This window comes from Tarenaya hassleriana, unplaced genomic scaffold (assembly GCF_000463585.1).
Source record: "Tarenaya hassleriana unplaced genomic scaffold, ASM46358v1 Cleome50, whole genome shotgun sequence".
In the NCBI taxonomy this organism is placed as follows: Eukaryota; Viridiplantae; Streptophyta; class Magnoliopsida; order Brassicales; family Cleomaceae; genus Tarenaya; species Tarenaya hassleriana.
The window spans coordinates 61,576-83,925 of NW_010967708.1; the positions used below are offsets into that span (position 1 = coordinate 61,576).

General features: G+C 40.8%; 3 protein-coding genes across 5 annotated transcripts; 2 read left to right on the forward strand and 1 right to left on the reverse strand.

Moving 5' to 3' along the window:
* Nucleotides 1-10,044: 10,044 nt before the first annotated feature.
* Nucleotides 10,045-14,296, forward strand: LOC104827485. The gene is made up of 4 exons (XM_010560657.1): nt 10,045-10,132; nt 10,263-10,315; nt 10,408-10,605; nt 14,212-14,296. Exons 1-4 carry the CDS (start codon nt 10,066-10,068, stop codon nt 14,257-14,259), a joined length of 366 nt encoding a protein of 121 aa, XP_010558959.1. The 5' UTR covers nt 10,045-10,065; the 3' UTR covers nt 14,260-14,296.
* On the reverse strand, nt 10,855-19,274 carry LOC104827483 (protein ROS1). Of its 2 annotated transcripts, XM_010560655.2 has the most exons (21): nt 19,096-19,274; nt 18,655-18,831; nt 18,368-18,543; nt 16,740-18,188; nt 16,225-16,635; nt 15,756-15,846; nt 14,352-15,666; nt 14,199-14,278; nt 13,998-14,082; nt 13,838-13,929; nt 13,675-13,743; nt 13,534-13,570; nt 13,357-13,439; nt 12,629-13,093; nt 12,376-12,412; nt 12,223-12,280; nt 11,953-12,092; nt 11,809-11,874; nt 11,609-11,723; nt 11,490-11,528; nt 10,855-11,129 (listed from the first exon to the last, which is right to left on the reverse strand). In XM_010560655.2, exons 2-21 carry the CDS (start codon nt 18,756-18,758, stop codon nt 10,996-10,998), a joined length of 5,046 nt encoding a protein of 1,681 aa, XP_010558957.1. In that variant the 5' UTR covers nt 18,759-18,831; nt 19,096-19,274; the 3' UTR covers nt 10,855-10,995. The 2 variants fall into 2 exon arrangements, with proteins under 2 accessions (XP_010558957.1, XP_010558958.1); XM_010560656.2 differs by lacking the exons at nt 18,655-18,831; nt 19,096-19,274 and having other exon boundaries at nt 16,740-18,180; nt 18,368-18,459.
* Nucleotides 18,551-21,660, forward strand: LOC104827482. 2 transcript variants are annotated; one of them, XR_773912.1, is made up of 2 exons: nt 18,551-18,645; nt 20,600-20,695. XR_773912.1 is itself a non-coding variant. In XM_010560654.1 (2 exons), the coding sequence occupies exons 1-2, from the start codon at nt 18,612-18,614 to the stop codon at nt 21,576-21,578; spliced, it is 312 nt and encodes a 103-aa protein (XP_010558956.1). In that variant the 5' UTR covers nt 18,551-18,611; the 3' UTR covers nt 21,579-21,660. The 2 variants fall into 2 exon arrangements, 1 of the variants encoding a protein (XP_010558956.1); XM_010560654.1 differs by lacking the exon at nt 20,600-20,695 and adding an exon at nt 21,301-21,660.
* Nucleotides 21,661-22,350: the final 690 nt, after the last annotated feature.

Below are 22,350 nucleotides of genomic sequence, written 5' to 3' on the forward strand. Positions count from 1 at the left end.
GAACCCGAACTCGAAAAATCGGGTATTCCAATATTAATACCCGATCTCATGTCTCGTTCGCTCGTATACCCGAATTTTCGGGTACCCCGGGTCGGATACTCGAAATCTGGGTATTTTTGCCCACCCCTACAAATTCATCACTTAACATACACACACCCATCGATATTCAACTCAGACACGGTTGATGAATGACTCGGTCCAGTTCTACCAAAATATATATCAATCGATTATTACATTATATTCGATTCGTTTCGGTTTCGATTTTTACTAAGAAAATTTTAGATTTTCTTTAAAAATTTCGATTTTTAAGTTTTTTTAAATTCGGTTCGATCCGGTTTTGTAACCGTTTCAAATTTTGGATGGTTCGGTTCGTAAACGGTACCATATTTTTCGATTCGTAAGATTCGGTTCTGAATATCCGTACCGGAACGTCCACCACTACAAAACACCCCACGAGCACCATAGACACTATGAACCAAAGTATAATCATTCCAAGCAACAAATGCTGCGTAACAAGAGGAAATTGAAATATCAACGAGGCAAAAATAACACAAGAAAACATAGAGCTACGAGAATGAAAACCAGACCCCTGAAAATGAAAGCAACCAAAAGAAAGGAGAGGGGCCCGACTTCCTCGTACGTTAACGCCCAAGAGACAGATCCTCATTTCTAGATGGTCTCGGCAGGTGATTTTCAGATTAAATGGCAAATACTGTATAATATACATAACACCGTTCAAGGCCCATTCCTCGGGCTGATATTGGATATATCGGTTTCGGATAATCTTGAGTGCATATCCCACGTAAACTCCTCCTCTTCATGGTATTTCCAACTGTTATGCACACCATTACTACTTCTGCCACGACCACTTGGATCTGAATTTGGCCATATGTCTGTGCCGTAGTTGGAAATTCTGCCTTCTCAGGAACACTGCTCTTATCTCCATACCAATGCCTGTCATGTCCTTCATCTGCAATCCTTGAAGTAATGTTCTTATTTCCCAATCTAGAATGCTGTGGTACATCAGAAGCATAATCATATTTCCCTATCTTTCTAATAAAGAGGTTTTTTTTGCTTACATTGTTGTAGACGCTGTCGTTCCGGATACTTGGGATTCACATGAACGGCTATGAGGCGGACGCTGCGAAGATGGGTCAGCTCTAGTTGTGGAAACAACAGAGGGTGAACTCTCCCTTCTAGAATTAAAGCCAAGTCCTTTCTGGAAGTGTCTGCGGATGAAAGATGCCTTTCCACGTTCCAGAAAGATGCCACATATTATTAAGCGTAGGAGGATCAATTTGTCTGTATGCATTGATGAAAATCTGCAAATGAAGAGAAAAGAAGGTTACCATATACATGTGTGTATATATATATATTAAGCACAAAAATCAAACCTTAGGCAACCTCATAGCAAAGTACTTAATGTAAACCCTTCCGATATTCTTCACAATGGTAGTTTCTGATCACTTGGTATCTGTAAGACATTCTTATTTCTTACAATCAGATACCTCAAAAAAGAAAGTTGATTTGAACTCATAAATAGTAACACCATGGTAGAAAGTTTAACGATGTCGAAAGTTTAAAGTTTAAAGCTACCACCAGCATATACCTAACTAACAACTACACAATACAAAAATACAACCAGAAAGCCGCAGGTTTGATGGTAATGGTACTAACAACATATATAAGGCAAATGGGCAGTACACTCACTTTACCAAATAACTAACTGATTGGCCTAAAAGAAAAGGGAAAGATTGATTTGCTGCCTCTTTGCTACTCAAACAAGATGCAAAATCAATTTCTCCTTCTGCATACCGAGAGGTTGGGGATTCGACTCCTACCCGTTCATCTGTCGCATGTCAGTTACGACTGATTCTCACCTCTCACACGTGTGTTGTAGGCTCGTGCGTGTGAACTTGGGTTTATTCGGTTCTGTGCGCCCGAAGGGCCACCGCTGTGACCAGGGGTCAGCGAGTCCAAAGGGCTGCAGCTGGGGGCGGGGTTTCCAATGTATCAAAAAAAAAAAATTCTCCTTCTACGGTAACAATTATAAGCATGTATAAATGATTATTGGGTGGCTGTTGGCAACAGCAACAACCACCCAATCTTTCATCTTTCCTAAGAATGGAGCGGCAAAATATAAATGAAGAGAAACAGAAAAAACATTTAAAAGGTAATAAATTTCAAAGTGACCTGAATCTCCATTGAGATGCAGGCGCAGAATGATAACATTGATAAAATATACTGGTAGATCTTTGTAATAGAAAAGGGAGATTGATATTCAAAAGAAACTCATAACTTAGAGAACCAAGGTTTACAGAGAGGAGCACCACTCTCAAATCCACACTCACACTTCAGATAAACATCTGGATACCTTCCCCAAAAGCAAAACATTGTTTAAATAAAGGCCAAACCCTATCATAAGCTGAGTAGGCACTGCTAATTTTGGTATCAAACAAAATAACCTTGCTCCTTGCCTCCTTCTGTCGCGCCTCCTAAGTGAGAGATCGCTCGTGCTTCTTCTTCTTCCTCCCTCTGCAAGCTGGTCCCTTCTGTACCCTCAATTGTCCTTCTTCTCTTGTTCCTTCTTTGGTAAACTCGGAGAGGTTTATCACATAAATATACACTAAATACAAAGAGCTCATCAACTCTACAAGACTATATGCTTCCTTTCATACAGTATCCCAGCATCGAAATTGTGATTATAATCACATACAAGCATTCACAAAAAGAGAGAGACGTGGATTGGTTTCATCAACATGGTGGTTAACTGATAAGCCTTACTATCGGGTTTACGTCAGGGAGGTACGTTACAAAAATAACGTCTTCTCTACTCATTAATTCTCAACGTTGTAACTGCAAACTATGTAGGAACTTCATTCCCTATTAGCTGCTCAGGAGCATGGCCAAGAGGACAAGAATGGAGGCACGGTCAGGAACTAAGGACCAAGATGTCAGGCGATAATTAATTAAAGTAGTTGTTAGTACTTTTGCATGTCCGTTTTTTGTGTCTCCCTGCAGGAGGTAATTATGAATGCCATGTCAGCATCTTTGTCGCTGAACTAGCCCTTAAGTATTAGCATTTTGGGGTTTTGGGAGTTCATGCTTTTGGATCTGGAAACTTTTGTAAGTGGAGAAGAGGGAGAGTAACCTCTGTTCTTGGTTGTAATTATTGTTTTGGTGAATACAACTTTGAGTTTATCTTTTACAAACTTATCATTTTGGTATCAGAGCACCTCGATCCTACCATGCCTCCGAAAGTTGATGATCGCCGAGTGGAGCATTTGGAGGAGCTGCTACATTCCAAAATGGGAAAGTTTGAAGCTACTATGGGAGAAATGAAAGGTCATGTCTCTCAGAAGATGGGAAAGTTTGAAGCATCTATGGGCGAAATGCAAGGTCAAGTTTCGCAAATCCAACAGGACGTGAGAAACTTGCAAGCGATGGGGAAGACATTGGAGAAATTATGTGTGATGATGGAGCATCGGGACTCACGGCGATACCGCCATCTGCACCTTTCCTTCCAGCTGAGTTTTCTTCATGTTCCCAGCATACCAGTGATCCCACGGGCAAACAGCCAGTAGACAACATCGACTCGCCGTCACTGGCTCCATTTCTGTCTGGAGGAGACCACACAACACCCCCGGCGATGGCGGATGCACAAACATCGTCGTTGATTGCTGGTAGCGATCTCAACCTTAAGAAAATAGAAATGCCTGTTTTCGAAGGGGTTAACGTCGCATGTTGGTTGGTTCGAGCGGAGAGGTATTTCCAGTTTGGGTGTACTTTAGATCGGGATAAATTCAAACTCACTTCACTCAGTCTCGACGGCGAGGCTCTTCTGTGGTTTGACGGACAGAATGATCGCCAACCCTTCCAGGATTAGGCTGATTTCAAGCACCGACTACTTGAACGGTTTGCCGATCAACAATCAGGTTCGGCCGAGGCTCGTTTGTTTGCTCTGAGACAAGATGGCTCTGTTATTGACTTTATTCGCAGCTTTGAGGAACTTCTTCCCTAGCTGAAACACGTTCATGAATCTGTTCTGAAAGCTGGATTTTTGAACGACCTTAAAACCCACATCAGACATATGGTAGAGCTCTTGGAACCGCAGGGGATGAGACGAACTGTGGCGTTAGCTCTGAAAGTCGAAACTAACACCGTCTGTTCGCCGCCTCTCAAAAGCGATGACTAGCGCATCGGCCGGACATCATCGCCGCACTCAGGAGGTCCCTTTAGGACAATCTCCTTACCGACATCAGGGGCTGCTGGGCTTCAACGTAATTTTTTTCCTCGTCGGGCTGACAATTTGGGTCTTTCTGCAATTGGGCCTAATTCTTCTGGACCCACCACTTTGACTTCTTCAGCACCTTTGCCTTCGAGAAGGATCGTCGAAACAGAGCTTGATGAGAAACGAAAACGAGGGTTATGTTTCCGTTGCGACGAAAAATACTATTTCGGCCACAAGTGCAAGAATCGAGAGCTTCAGGTGATATTGGTTAAGGAAGAAGGTGAATTTTTGCTTCCTGAGGATGATGTTCCCGAGCTCATCACCGAACAGCCATCAGAGGTAATGGAAATGGCAGAACTCTCTTTGAACTCGGCGGTGGGGATTACGTCGCCGTCAACCCTGAAGATTCAAGGGTCTATACATGGTCAAGCGGTGGTCGTGATGGTGGACAGCGGAGCAACTCATAACTTCATCTCTTTGGAAGTTCTGGCGAAACTTCAACTCCAGCCTTCATCGACGACGAGATATGGCGTTTCATTGGGTACGGGCGTCACCGTGCAATCGGCTGGCATTTGTCGTGCGGTGCTTCTGCAGATGCAGCATCTGGAGATAATCGCAGATTTTCTTCCCCTCGAGTTAGGAAGTGCTGATGTCATCCTAGGCGTTCAATGGCTACGAACACTGGATAACATTCAGATGAATTTTGAGAAATTGGTGATGAGATTTTCGACAGGTACAACCACAATAACCATTCAAGGGGACCCCCAACTCTATAACTCATTGGTCACTTTTAAATCCTTGCTCAAGTCTGTTCCTGAAGGTGAAGCAAGTTATATGATAGAATTCTGTCATCTTCACGCAACGGAATTATCCCAGCCAGAGATCACGACTCTTTTTGCCCAGATCCTGGGTGACTTTGACAGCATATTCACCGAGCCGAAAGGATTGCCTCCCTCTCGGAACTGGGAACATTGCATCAAGTTACATGCAGATGCGGGTCCGATATGTGTTCGTCCTTTTCGATACCCACATGCTCATAAGGAAGAAATTGAAAAGTTAGTCTCAGCCATGCTGACTGCGGGGATTATTCAGCCAAGCACGAGTCCTTTTTCAAGCCCAGTTCTATTGGTCAAGAAAAAAGACGGCAGTTGGAGATTTTGCGTGGATTACCGTGCCCTTAATCGTGCCACAATTCCAGACAAGTATCCGATTCCGGTGATGGATCAGCTGTTGGATGAGTTATTCGGGGCTACAGTTTTCTCTAAATTGGATCTTCGGTCAGGCTACCACCAGATTCTGATGAAGAAGGACGATATTCCAAAAACGGCTTTCCGGACTCATGACGGCCATTACGAATTTCTAGTTATGCCGTTTGGTTTGACAAATGCCCCGACGACATTCCAAGCAATGATGAATGAGGTATTCCGCCCTTTTTTGCGGCGCTTTGTTCTGGTCTTTTTTTATGACATCTTAGTCTACAGCAAATCTTATGAGGAACACCGATACCATCTCTGAGAGGTCCTCTCAGTTCTGGTTACGCATCAGTTGTTCGCTAACAAGAAGAAATGCTCTTTCGGCAAAGCTCAAATCGAGTACCTGGGACATATTATATCCAAAGAAGGTGTCAAGATAGACCCGACAAAAACAGAAGCAATGTAGAATTGGCCTTATCCGGCGACAGTCAGAGAGTTGAGAGGCTTCTTGGGTCTCACAGGGTACTATCGTCGTTTCGTGAGACATTATGGGTTATTGGCAAAACCTCTCACCGATTTACTCAAGACAGACAGTTTCGTGTGGACAGACCAAGCTTCAATGGCATTTGAAAAGTTAAAAATGGCGATGCTCTCTACCCCAGTCTTGATACTACCTGATTTTGCAGACACGTTTGTGGTGGAGGCAGATGCGTCAAGGGTCGGCGTGGGAGCAGTACTGATGCAGAAAGGTAGGCCACTTGCGTATTACAGCCATAGTTTATCCGCTCGGGATCAATTGAAACCAATCTATGAAAGAGAATTGATGGCGTAGTGCTAGCTGTACAGCGTTGGCGTCACTACCTGTTGGGTCGACATTTTATTGTGCATACGGATCAGAAAGCCCTGAAATTTCTGTTGGATCAACGCGAAGTCAGTATGGATTATCAGAAGTGGCTCATCAAGTTTATGGGTTACGATTTCGAGATTCTATATAAACCGGGAATACAGAACAAAGCAGCGGATGGTTTATCTCGAATCCATTCTTCGCCAGGTTTGTCTTCGGCTTCTGTTCTCTTTGCTTTGACGGTTCCCTCTGCCATACAGCTAGAGGAATTACGTAGAGAGATCGAATCTGATGCTGATTTATCGGCCATCATGGACAAGCTGCGTTCACAGCAAGACGCGCCTCTTGGGTACCATATCCGGGCTGGTAACCTGCTCTACAACGATCGCTTCGTTGTACCGGCTAATCTCATTTCATTCGGTTGATTCTGAGAGAATTTCATGACGGTTTGCTCAGAGGACATTCAGGTGTCTTGAAAACACTCAAACGCATTCAGGCAGTCTTTTATTGGATCGGCATGAAGGCAGACATTCAGAGTTATGTGGCTCAGTGCATTATTTGTCAGCAGCAGAAGTATTCGACACTAGCTCCCTCAGGTTGCTCCAACCTCTACCTGTTCCTGATCAGATTTGGGATGATATTTCCCTTGATTTTATTGAGGGTTTGCCACATTCGTTTGGCTGCGACACTATTTTGGTGGTGGTGGATAGGCTTACTAAATATGGACACTTTATTGGGCTAAAGCATCCATTCACAGCACTACAAGTGGCAGAGACATTTCTTCGAGAGGTTGTTCGATTACATGGATACCCACGTTCCATAGTTTCGGACCGCGACAAAATTTTTCTCAGCCATTTTTGGAAGGAGCTCTTTCGATTGGGGGGTACAAAGTTGAAGTTCAGCACGGCTTTTCATCCTCAAACGGATGGCCAAACAGAGGTTGTGAATCGCTGCTTGGAAACGTATTTACGTTGCTATGCGTGTGGACATCCCCGACTGTGGGCGTAGTTTTAATCATGGGCTGAATATTGGTACAATACATCATTTCATTCAGCTCTCCGAACAACACCCTTCAAAGCTGTGTATGGCAGAGACCCTCCATCTTTGCTACGTTTTGAGCAAGGTTCAACAGTAAACTATGAGCTCGAACGTGAATTACGAGATCGAGATGCCATGATTGGGGAGCTCAGGCAGAATCTCCTAAGGGCTCAGCAGAGGATGAAGAAATATGCCGATACGGCACGTCGTGATGTTGTCTTTCAGCCAGGCGATTGGGTGTTCTTGAAGCTGCGCCCTTATCGGCAACAGTCGGTGGCTCGGCGATCATTTCAGAAGCTGGCTGCACGTTTCTATGGGCCTTTCGAGATTCAGTCTCGTGTCGGACCAGTAGCATACCGTCTGCGGTTACCTGCCGATGCAAAGATACACCCGATCTTTCATGTTTCTCTGCTCAAGAAGGCCGTGGGGGATACTTTTCAACCTGCTCCTTTGTCGTCCAGACTCAACTCCGACATGGAATGGGTTTTAGAATCGGCAGAACTGTTGGATTCCCGCTACTCAAAGAAGGGTATATTGGAGGTCCTCATTTCGTGGTTGGGGTTGCCTCTTCATGAGGCGTCGTGGGAAGAGGCTGCACCATTTGCTGAGCAATTTCCTAACTTTCAACTTGCGGACAAGCTGAGGCTTAAGGGAGGGGGCACTGATAAGCCTTACTATCGGGTTTACGTCAGGAAGGAACAGAGGGAAAGCGGAAAGAAGGATCAAGGGGACATTGATGCTCTGAAGAGGACGGATGGAGAAGAGGGAAATTGATGCTCTGAAGAGGAAGGATGGAGAAGATGAAGGACAGGAAGGTTCTGCTGCTCAGGAGCATGGCCAAGAGGACAAGAATGTAGGCACGGTCAGGAACTAAGGACCAAGATGTCAGGCGATAATTAATTAAAGTAGTTGTTAGTACTTTTGCATGTCCGTTTTTTGTGTCTCCTGCAGGAGGTAATTATGAATGCCATATCAGCATCTTTGTCGCTGAACTTGGCCCTTAAGTATTAGCATTTTGGGGTTTTGGGAGTTCATGTTTTTGGATCTGGAAAGGGAGAGTAACCTCTGTTTTTTGTTGTAATTACTGTTTTGGTGAATACAACTTTGAGTTTATCTTTTACAAACTTATCATTAACCTCTCCCCAGAGTACTATTTTTACATAAAAATAAAAGTAACATTTGATGCAGAGTGGAAACCTGAGAACATCTTGCCAGCTGACAAAGCATCAGATACATTGACACAATTCCATAATTCTCAGAGAAAATTCGATATGACATATGAAAAGCAGAAGTCGGCATTTTGAATGTTAACATGGACAGTAACAGGGTTGCATCAGCACCAGCAAGCTTGGGATAATATGTAGCATTTACATAATAGTATACATAAGATGGCAAAGATTATAGCTTAATCCTGAATGATCATATGAATTTGGGTAAAAGAAGATAAACCATATGAATCACACAAAAAGAAATTAGGGTTACTTCAAAATTCAAAATTTTTCATTGAACCCCAAGTTTAACAATTACAATTTAGACCACCCTTTTTCACTGTATCCCATTACAATTGATCAACATGAATCTCGAAAGAACGAACAGGCAACATATACCAGCTACTATAATAGTGTGCATAAAAAATGGGTGTTCACCTCTAGGATGTTGTTGCAAATCGTGGACACGACGGCCTTCGCAGCATGAAGATTATGTCCTGCGATTATCGTTAGGTTCGTTATTATGGGCTTCGAATTGAAAATGAGCTCCGCGAGTGCCGGCTTGTACTGGCGCACGAGCTCGTGGTGTGGATTCACCAGCTGGGGCTGATACGCCTCGCGGCTCGAGTCACTCCTATTGGCCCCCGCCTCTACCTCCGACTCAAAATCTCGACACGGCGGTACGGACACGGAGCCGAGCGGTTTGTGTCCAATACTGCCGCGTGTTCGGGTTCGGAGGCCGAATCGGTTCCTCAGTCAAGCGCAGTTTCTTCATAGGGCGATCTCTGGATCTATCAAACGGTCTACGCAAATTATCCATTTCAATAACCATACAAAGTAACGAGAACACAAACGGGAACTAATATCTATCGCTAATTCTCGCAGAATCAATTCACATAGAAATCAAATCCTCATTACACGAAAAAAAATCTCGGTACAGGGAACAAAACTGCTGAAAACACTACAGCAAACAGCTCGAGCTACAGATTAGTCATAAACCCTAATACAAGACAAAAACTGAGAAATTCAGCACTGAAGCTCTGCGATGGAGATGAATAGAGGAACCAGAAGCTCATCGGGTTGTGATTGGGGATTTTATTGGTGATTTTGGGGAAAGAAAGGAAGACGGAGGGTTTTTTACGACTTCGTAATTAAGTCTAAATATAGTTACAATTGATTCTTAAAAAGGTGGCAAAAAAATTATCTGTCTTATTTTAGTTGTATATCAGTTATATGTTAGTCGTAATAAGGTCGCAAAAAATAAAACGAAAAAGGTATTTCGGACTTTTCCAACCGAAAAGTGGGTTAAAATTGAAATTTTTTTTTTTCGGTGGTGTACACTGAAATAGATGCGACCCAAGTGGGTTATTTGGGTGATTTTTCCGAAGACGGAGGCGAGGGAAACAAGAGAAAAAGATTTTGTTACAGAAAAGAGTTTTAGGCCCAATAATAAATATTTAAGAACCCATAATAAGGCCCATAAAAAAAAGCTCATTGATTCACCACATGAAATTGGGAGGGAAATAGAAGTTGATATTTGATGGTAATCTTATGGCGGCAAAATCTCTCTCTATCTCTCCGATCTCTATAGATGTCCATCTCCGTGCTCCACGAAGAGGTATTTTCTTTTTCTAACTCAAATTTGCTGGTTCTTCGTTCTGTTCGTCGCAGTTCTACGGAAAAAATCATTAATTTGGATTTGCGGATCAATTTCATCGATTTCAATTTGATACGACGCATATTCACAGATTCATTTTGTTGGTTGAGAGAGAATTCATATTCAAATTCCATGAAAATGAAGGTGAGGGTTTTCTGGATTGCGAAACCTCTTGATCATGTGCACTGCTAGTTCATTTTTGTTAACCGGTCGTGCTCATCGTTTCTTGCCTGCAGATGCATGACAAGGCTCAAATCGATTTCGCCTTTTTACATCTCGAGATTATGCCGACGTTTCAATTTTGCATCGGACAAAGAAGGAAACAAGATCTGAGATATGATTTGTCACTGATCTCCTTTTTTTTTTGGGAAGTTTCATTACTTCGTCGGTTCAAATTCTTCGTTGCCATGATTCAGGAAATACCTGGATTTGAGGTAATCTCAACTTTCCCGATACGGATTTCTTTCCGTTGCTGTGTGATAATTCTGTTTTTCATGATCCATGTGACTATATATGTCGTGTTTGTCCGTACAATTTGTTAATCGATCTATATAACTTTGGTTTGCCTTTTTATATACATGAAAATAAACCATGGTCCATCGGTGGAGTCATTTCGCGATTCTTTGATGAAATTATTTTCCCATATTTTTGTTTGATTTTGATGATTTTGCTGCAAGGTAAGACGCCTAGATCGAATTTCAACTATAACAAAATCTAGGGTAAATATGATGTTCGCATCAGTAGCTAGCTACATTTCCATGTTTATTTTACACTGGGTTTTCCGTTTGCTATCATTAGAACAAAAAGCTTATGGATATTACTATTTACCTACCGTCAGCTGCGCTAGCCCGGTTATCTCGTCCCCTGCCCGCAATTTTACTGACTGGGAAATGCAGTCTAGCGATTAGAGGTCGGGGTGCTCGTGTCTTCCGGTCAAAACCCCTTACGCATACATATCCTGCACATTGCATACGTGTGAATGTTAATAGCTTCAAATGCAAATTAAGCTTTAAGCTTAGGACAAAAAGTCAGAGGAAATTTACTTGATGAAACTGGTAGTAAAAATGATTGTGTGAGTTCAAAAATTACTACCCACATGTGTTTCCCATAAGAAGAGTTGCTTGAACATTTTTTTAGCTATTGTTAAGTTGTCGATCTTACATTTCTTTGTTGGGTTCCTTGTCATATTTCATCTGATTGCTTGCTAACTTAAAGGTTATCTTTTCTAAAGGTAATATTGGCTCTCTGTTAGAGCTTAGAGAATAGGTTAGGGCCACCACTAAACTCTAGGGGTTAAAGTATAAGGAACGTGGCATACCTCTCCAGAAGCAATGCTGGATGCGTTCTGTTGTCAAACCTGAAAATTAGCACAACAGTTAATTAGCACATCAATTTTCTAGGCGCAGAAACATTAGTTTTCAGTTGAAGAGGTGGTACCTCTAAATATCGAGGGTATAGAGGTCCCAAAGTAGACAGTCTTTCTTGATAGATTCCATATCCAATCCCTTGGAACATCAATTGGGTTCTGACTAGATTCATGATCAGCAAACACCTGGACCGAGAGAACAAATCATGTGCAAGTCGATGAGCCCAGATTCATGGCAGAATCAGTTTTGAGTTATATTGGAAAATAGTACCTCATTAACTTGGAAATATGTTCCATTGAGAGGGAAACTGCCCTTCATTGCTGTTCTACACGGTATCTGCAGAGATGCAATACAATTATTTGCTACAATTCACATTGTAGATTCGAGTTAAACTAATTGGATGCATGCTCTTACCAAGATGGTTCCTCTTACAATATGTGATCTTGCTTCCCTCGTGCTGTTGCATGAGAAGCAAGTCTCCTCGTTACACAGTGTACCATTATCATGGGAACTGCATTTGCTTTCTGGTGGTTGAATTGAATCGACTGTCTCACCTGTTGTAGAAACATATAATAGGAGAAATTTTCTTATATTGTTATGACTTGAATGTTCATGGATTTTCAAGCATCTCATATCTGATTTGCAAGCACATATCATCATGACCTGTTTATAATTCTAGCTCACCTGGTGTCCAAATAGCAAGCAGATAAGAACATGGGTCATCAGGCTCTCTTTTTTCCAACTACAACAGTAGAAAGAACAACTAATAAGGGTCTCAATATAGACAGTGGCATGTGTATGACCAAAGATACTGAATCTGGTCGTATTCTAGCTTACCCCTACTAGGAGAGGATGTGAGTCTGGAAGTTCATAACTGCAAGACGTTGAGGGAAAAAAAAGAAGATGCAGAAATGGTTAGTGGATGACCAAATATACTGAAGCATTGATAAATTGCCAATAGGTGTCCACTATTTCTGCCATAGAAGTCATATGGTCATTTCTAGTTTTTTATGTTGAGGGGAGACTGACTTGTATGGCTCCTAGTGTACTTTGGACCCAAGGAAAGAAAATAGAGAGATAATGCACTTACACATGATGTTCGGTTCTTAGCTGGCTGACACTCTTAAGCTTGGGCATTGGAATAGATGCAACTTGTTCGGTCAGTGCAACTAAGGCCTTTGACATATTACCATGCTGCATAATATCCTTCAAATTATTGGTGAATGCATCTGTGTTTAGCCTGAGTGTTGGGATTTCTTCAGTATCATTATAAAATGCATCTTCTATATCCTTTTGCGATACTTGCACGGGTTCTGGTTCTGGTTCTGGTTCTGGTGATGATGGTTCTTCGATGATTGGCTCACAGCAAGTAACCCTGCTTGTTGATTCAGGATGCCTGGTGTCTTCTGACCCTTGGTCTCTTTGGGTTGGTTCTGGCTCGGGTAGAAACAAAGGTCCTTGATCACCAGCCACCGGTTGGTTCTGATCAGGTGCTCTATTAGCATTTGCACTCACAATACTCGTTTCCTCTGTTCCTGGCAGGGCAAGCCTTGCACTGCAAAAATGTTAAGGTTATTATTGACTCTTCTCTGACGCTTGCATCAATTCAGCTACTTATTAGAATACAAACTAATCCTGATGTGAATTTACTTATCTTCTTCAACAGTTTCCATGCTGCATCAACATATTAGATTGTTGATCTATTTACTTTTTCAGGTTTATTTCTTTAGAGGCCAAGGCAAAAAGACTTTTTAGCATCTGTCTGCAGAAGTAAATTTTTAGAATAGCATGAAGAGTTTATGGTATATGATCTAGCACCTTGCAAATGCACTGGCAAAATGTCTGCATTCTCCTCTCATTGGACATGCGTTGCAATTAGGTCTGCTCTTTGTACAAAATACCTGCAGCAAAGTTGATACCCTCAGTGTCCAACTTATTTTATTGGTAAAGATACAAGTTTGTTTTAAATAGCTCGTTCACTTGTTTGGTACTTACCTTTCCAAAGGTTATTAACTGATAGTGCAACTCATACCTGCCAGGAAATAAGGCATTTAAGTTAATGACCATATTGTAACGAGGCTTTTTCCTTGAGGTCTTAGTAAAAGGTGTAACGATAACCAAGAGCGGAAGTCCTACAGTGTTTTTTGGTCAAGCTTGCACAGTCGTGGCCAAAGGTACTTTTGAATCGATTCAAGTATTGGGTACCTGGAAGAGAGCCGATGGATTCTTACGATGATTACGTACATGCATAAGTCAGTAACATTTCTGGAAAGGACCTTTTTTTTGGTAAAATACTTACAGTTCTAGAAGATGCAATTGAAGCGACTCAGGTAGTGGTTGAAGGGGCACCCATCCCAGCCTAACGGCTATGCGCCCGACGTTAGTGTCAACCTGTTAACAATTACAGCCTAAGTCCACAGTACAGTTACTTCACATTGGGCAAAACATTGTTGACATACCGGAAAGGCAAGATGGTGTAGCGTTAAAAGCCTCACACACTCCACACTTTTTAGGCCTAATCCTCTAAAGCTTAGAAGATATTCTCTGCAGGAAAGCATATCATTTGAGCAATACATGAGGATGTAATATCAATTGCACTGTTAAAGTAGTATTCCTAGGAAACAGATAGAAATATTGATTTATTTTCCTTACAAACTCACTTTGCTTTGTCAGGTGGAACATCTCTCAGCCATTCAAGATCAATACTCCCATGGTCTCTAACCACTCGAGTAAGGAAGTCCTGGATTATTTTGATGGTCAGAATCATCAACCCAAAGCCCTGCATACAGAACATTTTGAAATAAAAACTGTACCTGAATACGTCCGGCAAGAACATTGTTCATTCCTCGTTCCTTGATTGCATTGGCAACCGTATCAACATTTGTTGTTCTTACTGCTTCCCAGTCCACAGAATCCATTGTCCTTGATGTTCTTTCTCTTTTCCCTGCCTTAGCTGCAGCTTCTCTTCGTAAACTATCCCAATCGAACTCATCTTTTTTCTTGTTTAAGACTTTTTGTCTTCTTGATTTTGGGTTAGCATTATTCTTCAGATTAAACTCTGTACCAGATGAGTCACCTCGCTGGTTCAAGTCCATATCTGGCGCCCTTTGTTGACCTACTTGGTTGTCAAGCGAACTTATGCTTTCAGTAACGTCCGGAATTGCTCTTGAAGTGTCAATCAAATTGGCAAACTCCACTTTTTGTTTGTTTTGTATATTAGCTTTGGAATGAAAGGTTCCAGGGTTTTCAGGCATCTCAGATCGGTGGCAAGCTTCAACAACCCTGTCTTGTTGATAGCCGCAACTTGGTTCATTACTTGCATCAGGAGATCGTACCTGCCCTTTGGATGCCTTGCAACTCTTAACTTCCGATTCTCCTGAAACAAATTGTGAGCTACTGTTCCCAGGAGATGTCTTTGGTAATCCTGCAGAGCTTCTAGGATAGTTTGAATCCTCAGCACTTTGACTTCGGTAGCCATGCGAATTTTTCTGGATGTGGATCTGCTTTTCCATTGTGACAGTACTAGTTAGGTTATTATCACTTCCTTGGCCTTGTGGCCGGGGAGTTCCTGCCAACTGCAAAAGCTCCATAAAGGAGATAGGGCCATTCATTTTAAAGATTTTCCCCCAGTCTTCTCCTTTTGATTGGCTCACTGAACATGATCCCATTCTGTCTATATCTTGAGAAGCAACAGAAACCATGGTACTTTGAGATGTGAATACAGAATCTTCACACGGCAACGGATCTCGGGTTGGCATGCAGTCTTCAATGAGGAATGTCTGATCTCTCCTATTAACTTCCATGCTTGAGATTTTTGGATTTGGATCAGAGCATGCTTCTGAAATGATCACTGAGGAATTTGTGACCTTGCCAATTGCTTCATGGGTTGAGCTGGCAATCTCGCTACTGCTTCTAGAGGTTTCACCACTGTTCACAGACTCTTTTTCTTCTTTATGCTGAACATTGTCTTCGGTAATTGAGTTCTGATTACCTATGGGTCGGGTTGACATAGATTCTTCAGAGTCGAAGTAGATAACTGGTTCCCGAGGTATCAAGCTTGTTCCCTCTTCAAGGTTTATGTTGCTTGCTTGGGCGGGAAATCGTGCAACAATTGACATGAAAGCAGAACTACAAAAAAAAGAAATAGAACTTGACTTGTGAATTTCTTGAGTTTACTCTTCTATAATTAGGTATATATCTCACAAAGAGATTGTTACCTGGAAAGATGGTCGGAGACATTTTGAGTGAGAAACACTCCAACAACAGAATCAACGACCGATCCCTTCCAAGGTGTGAATCGTCGATCCCCTATTGCAAAAACATGCATAGTTACAAGTTTTAGCTAAAACATAACTGCAAAAGAAAAGTAATTAGTGCTAATTGCTAAACTCTATCTTCTACACAGTAATCATAACATTGAAGATCATGATTGAACAGTGCATCTAATCCTTTCTTTTCCAAAGTGTAGTTAAGTTTTCAGGATCATGTTTCACCTTTAAGCTGTCATTTCATATACTTGCAAATTTGTTCTTTGTTATTTGAGCTAAATTTTGCAGTGCATGTAGTACGTTTTGATCAAGTTTCTCCTTTTTTTGGATCAGTGAGGTAGAACCTTGTGTTGTTTTATTTTCCATCTATAGTGTGAATTTGAGAGCTATAAGTACGTCTAGGGCATTGCATTGTTACCTTGAACAAGATGCATGCGTGCTATGAATGAATCTGCACGTCCTTTAAATACTCTCCGTTCTTCCTCCCACCATTTTGTCGTTTTGTCATCCGTTCCGTTAATGCCATCATTATTGACATTTTCCATCAAAAGTTCCCAGACTCTATTGGTCTCGTCATCTAGCTGTACTCTAGGCCGTGGGCGTTGTTTTCTAGCCAGAGTTCGAGAACTCATGTAAGGGACAATTGTTCCATCGCCCCCATAGAGTACAAGAGCATTATTCTCTTGGATTCTCATAGTGTAAGGAGCAAGAGCATTCTCTTGGTACGAAGCATATGCACTCGCCGTCCTGTTGATGTCGACTATACGCAGTTGCTCGGTGATTGCCTCGATTGAGAACTTCTGTTTCCAAAGTTCATCTGGTGGAATACCTGCAGGAAAGTCACGTGGTCAGTGCTTTAGTCTAAATGCATTAGATTTCATGGAGAAATGATACTGCAATTAGAATTGCTTGCTTTTAATGATCCCAACTTACCAGTGGCTGAAGATGAAAACTGGTAATGATTTTGGAGAAAGATTTCCTGGTTCATTTGTCCTGACTTCTGCTTTTTGGTTCGCCTCTTTTTGTTCACTGACAATTGCATCTCAGGAACAGCTTCTGTATTTCTTTGTCCTCTGCTATCATACGCTGTCGGCAACTGCCCAGATAATTTACTCGATTTATCTTCTATGAATTTATCAATAGACGCCAAACCCGTCAATCGAGGATTGATTGTAGTAGATCTTTTTTTTGTCGAAGTTTCTTTCTGATCAAAGCTTACAATTGACTCAGGATTATGGACTCTGTTGAAACTGTAGCAATTAGTGTTTGACGCTGAAACTTGGCCAACCATATTGTGTGCCCCTGATACAGAACATGATGTGCTCGACATGGCAGAACCTTGGTCGCCGGGAGTGATCTTTTTCTGTTCCATGTTTAGGAAATACAACCAAGACATATTCTGGTAGTCGTGTAAGTTGTCGTACTGAATTCCAGATAGATCTGTCTCACGGGTGGAATTCACTGTTAGATTTCCGCTTGCTGATTCTTTTCCTTGCCTGTGCACAGGGTTACTGAAAACAGAGTTGGTGTATTGCGCTGTGAAGTGAGGGATGAATGCCGGGCCATGATGAAATTTCCCGACATTGGTACCATTGTCTACTTGCTTCTTTTCTCGGGAGGAATTCCTTTTCCTTTGTTTGGGTTTACTCTTGCTTGGCAATGGCGTGTTCGGCACTTGGTTTTCAGAAGGCGAACCATCTACCTGCCTATTGTGTGCAACAGCTTCTCTCCTGGCTGTCTTCAATTGGTTTTCTCCATCGCGACAGCCTTCACTCTGCACATCTGTATTCAGATTTGATTCATTTCCGTGTTCCGGAAACGTGTCTTCGAAATCCAAGGCCCGTCTGCATGATTTCTTCGCACGATTGGAAGTTTCTGCATCTGCTGATTCCGCCTCAGCTGCTTTAAGTGGTTGTGATTCAGAGCCCTTATCGACTCCTTTCTTCCGCACATACTTCCTCTTAGCTGTCCGCTTCTCTTGACCATCTGCCGGTTTCGGAGTTCTCGCTCGGGGATTTTTCTGTTTAGGCTCTCTCTTCGGTTTAGCTTCTTTAATAACCTTTGGCCGGTGCTTTCTCCTCTTTGGCTTTTCCGGAGTTTTGATATGTTCAATGCCCTGACTGACTCCATTCTCGTTCTCGTTCTTGTTACTCAACTCGCCAGTCACTGAAGCAGTAGTAGCAGCAGCAGCAGCAGTAAGTGACAACTCGGAAACAGGCTCCCAGTTTTCGGTGATGCATTGTGATTCTCTTGAACCAGTGGCTGCTTCATCAGCTCTTTCCTTCGGCTCTGGATTTCCTCCTGGCGTTTCCCGTACCATGGGAAAAAAATTAAAGTAGCCTCCTCCCTCGGAAATCTTGTTGCCTGCATGTTGCTGTCCATCTGCAATGACTTAGTTAGAGGCACTGGAAAAGAGGTACTAACTAACCTGCTCTTCCATATCTACGTATGTACCATATACCCATTTCCATTACAGACAACTGTACGGTTATTAACATGAAAATGCGTATAAACACTTTTACCAATGAATTTTGTCAAAAGTAGCAGTGTTCATCTCTTACATGAAGAATGTTCTTTCATGAGCTGTGACATAGCCGCCTCTTGACTTCCATGGTGAGTCCATGGCATGGATCCGTGGTACGCAAAGGAAGCAGTATTTGCCAGAGCCAAGAGATCGCCAGAAGGCAAGTGGTCCAACTCCGACATGTTCACAACCGCAACCGAAGGAAACCCTCTCCTGCGTGTGCGTCACGGATGACGTCATCATTACATAAGCATTTCATCCCTGTTTCTAACATGCAATAGATGAAATCTCTTCCGAAATCAAGGCAGAGCCCAGGTACTGTACCTCTCTTCTCTGTTTTCTTTGGTCTTTTTGTAGATCTGTCTCATAGGTGTCTGCGGAATCCATGGTGATTGGGTGCTGTTTCCTTCAAACCCTTGTTTCTCCATAGCTTTTCTCTCTCTTTTTGGCTCTTACTCTTCCTTCACCGGATTCTTCTCCGGTACCGGAAAATGAATTTGCCTGTAGAGAAAGGAAATTAGGAAATAGAAGATACCAGCAAAAAAGTAAAAAAAAAAACAATAGCGTGAATATTTGATTTGTCAGTTCATAGGATTTAGATCCATTTTTTTCTAGGTTTAGGAGATCTCAGGAGGTCTCTCACTTGGGTGGAGTGAAAATCGAATTAGCCCCAAAGACGCAAGAAAGAAAAACGATGAGCTCGTTTGGTTAAAAACAAAAGATTTAATTCACAAACATAGAAAAAGAAAATGAAATTAAATTTACAATGTCAAAGGATCAGGTAGTAATCGGACAGAGTGATTGATCTCTGTGTCTCCCCGTGGTGGTTGTGGCGATAAGAGCATCGCCCACCGTCTTCTTCTGTCTTGGAAATGAAGAAGTGAGAGAGAGAAGAGTACACGAAAGTAAAACAGAAAAAACAAAAAAAACTTTGGCTTCCGATAAAGATGACGTACAGTTAAAGGCTTTATACACATTAAAATGTGAGGTGTCATAAGGTATGGTAGCCGTTCGGTACTCTAGACTTCCATCTAGCGCGCGAACCCGTTTGGTTGGTGGAAAAAGTTTCGTCTTCAACGTCTTTTCAAAAAATTCGTTATTAAGGCGCGCTTGTTGATCATTTTAAAATTAAAAAATTAAAAATATTTAATTATTTATATTTTAAAATATTAATTTATGATATTTTGTTAATAGTCTTAGTCTACATAATTTTTTTATTGATTATTCCTTTTCTAATTGTTGCATCTTTTATGTAATTTATTTGTTCCCTGGTTATTTTATTAATCATCTAATCAGAATATTAGCCCTGAAATTTTCTAATTTCTAATTGGAAAAATAACATTTTTCTACATGAATTTAATAAAATATGACTTTTTCATATACGTTTTTTTAATTTGACAAAAAATTATATTTGAATTCAAAATTTTTCATATATTTATACGAATTGTTAAAATTAACAGTAATTATATATATAATTATCATTTATGTTAAAATTTTTCAGATTTTGTTAACTAATGCATTGATGTTACAATAATTACCTAACTAATGTATTAGTTAACAGATTTCAAAAAATTTTAACGAAAATGATGATTATATATGTAATTATTGTTAATTTTAATAATTCGTGTAGATATTTGGAAAAATTTTGAATTTAAGTGTAGTTTTTTTGTCAAATTAAAAATATGTGTACGAAAAAGTTAAATTTTGTTAAATTTGTATAGAGAAATATCATTTTTCCTTTCTAATTTGATATTCCTAAAAATAGGAATGAGAGGATTAGACATTGATAATATATAATGTTTTTTTTTGTTTTTTTAGACAACGAGAATACCGTCCATCTTTCCTTTGCAGTAAGAATATTATTCTTTGAATAAAGTACGGGTCGGGCAAAACTATCTTGAAATTGGTTATTCAAGTAATTTAAATTTGTAGGTCAGGTTATCTTGTATTTTTAGCACTTATATATCCCAATATATTATAAAAATTTCTTTGATTTTATTTCTTATTTAAGATTTTTGCGTTAAGAAATCATGAATAAAAATTGAAGGTAAAATTATATATATTTTTCAATTAATAGAAGGATTTAGTTACAACTAAAAAGGATTTTGAAAAAAAGACATTAAAAAGACTGGTTCATGTGCTTTTTCGTTTGTTTCATTTCTCCTTGTTTACCGTCGTTGTCATTATTGGATAATCACCGGTCGGTGCATTAGAACAGTCAATCGTCGTCATTGTCTTTTCATCACTTTCTTTATTTTTCGATGTCCAGATTCAGATTCAGGAATCAACACTCTTCCAAAAAATGATGAAGGATAGCTAAAACTGGCGTCATATATGTCTTTTTTGATTAAACTCAGGTATATGTCGGATGTAGATATATCTAATTATTTTTTAATATTCGTATCCAAATCCGATAAATTTGATTTCATGTTACAAAAACGGGAACTTAAAAGATATGGATAAATACCCAAAATTTTTCTAATAAAAGATGGGTACCAACACTTACTTTAAAATTCTATTCTATCTTCGTCTGCGTCGCGATCAACTCTTGACCATCGAATTGGTCTCGGATTTTAGCTACTGGGGAAGGCCGAAAAAGGGCCTGATCCAAGTGGATTTGAGCAAGGCCTTCGACACCGTCCATTGGGACCTTATTCTGGTTATTCTTCATGTCATGGAAGTCCCTCAAGTCTTTTTTACCTGGATAAAAGAATGCATCTCCACTTCCACCTACTCCATATCCTTTAATGGCGAGACTATAAGGTTTTTCGTGATTGTCATGGACGTTCTCTCTAGGTTATTAAACACAACTGTCAGAGATGGCAGCATCTCTCTCCCATCTAAACGTCGCTCTCCACTCATCATCACTCATTTATGCTTCGCTGATGATATATTGGTCTTTTTTTAAGCTCTTGCAGGTCCTTATCAGCAATACTCGCTGTCTTTGAAGATTTCTATATCATGTTTCAGGGCTGAAACTCAACAGGGCCAAGACTAGCCTCCTCTTGGATGGGAATGATGGTGTCGCAGTGGCTACGCTTGCTCAGCGGCTCGATATTGCACACTCCTCCCTACCTCTATGTTACCTTGGTCTTCTCTTGAATATGTTCAAACTACGGGATACGGAGTGTGCAGCCTTACGGGACACAATCCGAGGTAGCCTTAGCTCTTGGACAGCGAGACACTTGTCGTTTACAGGTCGGTTGCAGCTGATAAAATCGGTGATCTACAGTGTCAGAAATTTTTGAGCTTCGACTTTTATAATTCCAAATAAGTGACTTTTATAATTCTAAGTAAGTGTGCTAGAGACATACAAAATGTGTTCAACATTCTTATGGAGTGGCGTCACTAATTTTGCCAAATGAGCTAAAGTTTCTTGGAACGCAGTATGCTTGCCCAAGGCAAATGGTGATTTAGGCCTTAAAAGAGTTATAGATTGGAACATGATCCTTTGCCCATGAGTTGGGTCGTAACTCATCTATTATGCAGGTTCGGTCCTAATTCCAACAAATTTACCAGTTTTTGCAGCGATTTCTATGATATATCTCGATTATTTTGTCCCACGAGAGTTGCACCATAATTCACGCCAATAGATAAGTGAGAAAGGTTGAGAAGATAAACAATAGGTATTAGGGGTGGGTACGGATCCGATATCCGGTATTTTTGAGAAAATTGTATCCGATCCGCACAAATATTTGATTTTGTTATCCGTATCCGACCCGTAATTTTCGGATATCTGTAACTTCGGATATCCATAAAAACCACGGATATATGCAGAAATTTGTATCCGACTTAATATGTCATAAAAATTTGAATTAAAATTAAATAACAAATTCAAATACAAATAAAATATATAATCTATTTTTTATCTGATTTGTAAATATCCGTATCCGATCTGTAAATTCCGGATATTCGAATTTTTGATTCGAATACAAATCGAATAACGGATCGGTTCAGTTTTTTCGGATATTTTGTCCACTCCTAATAGGTATATATAAATTAAATTACGTAAAAAGCATA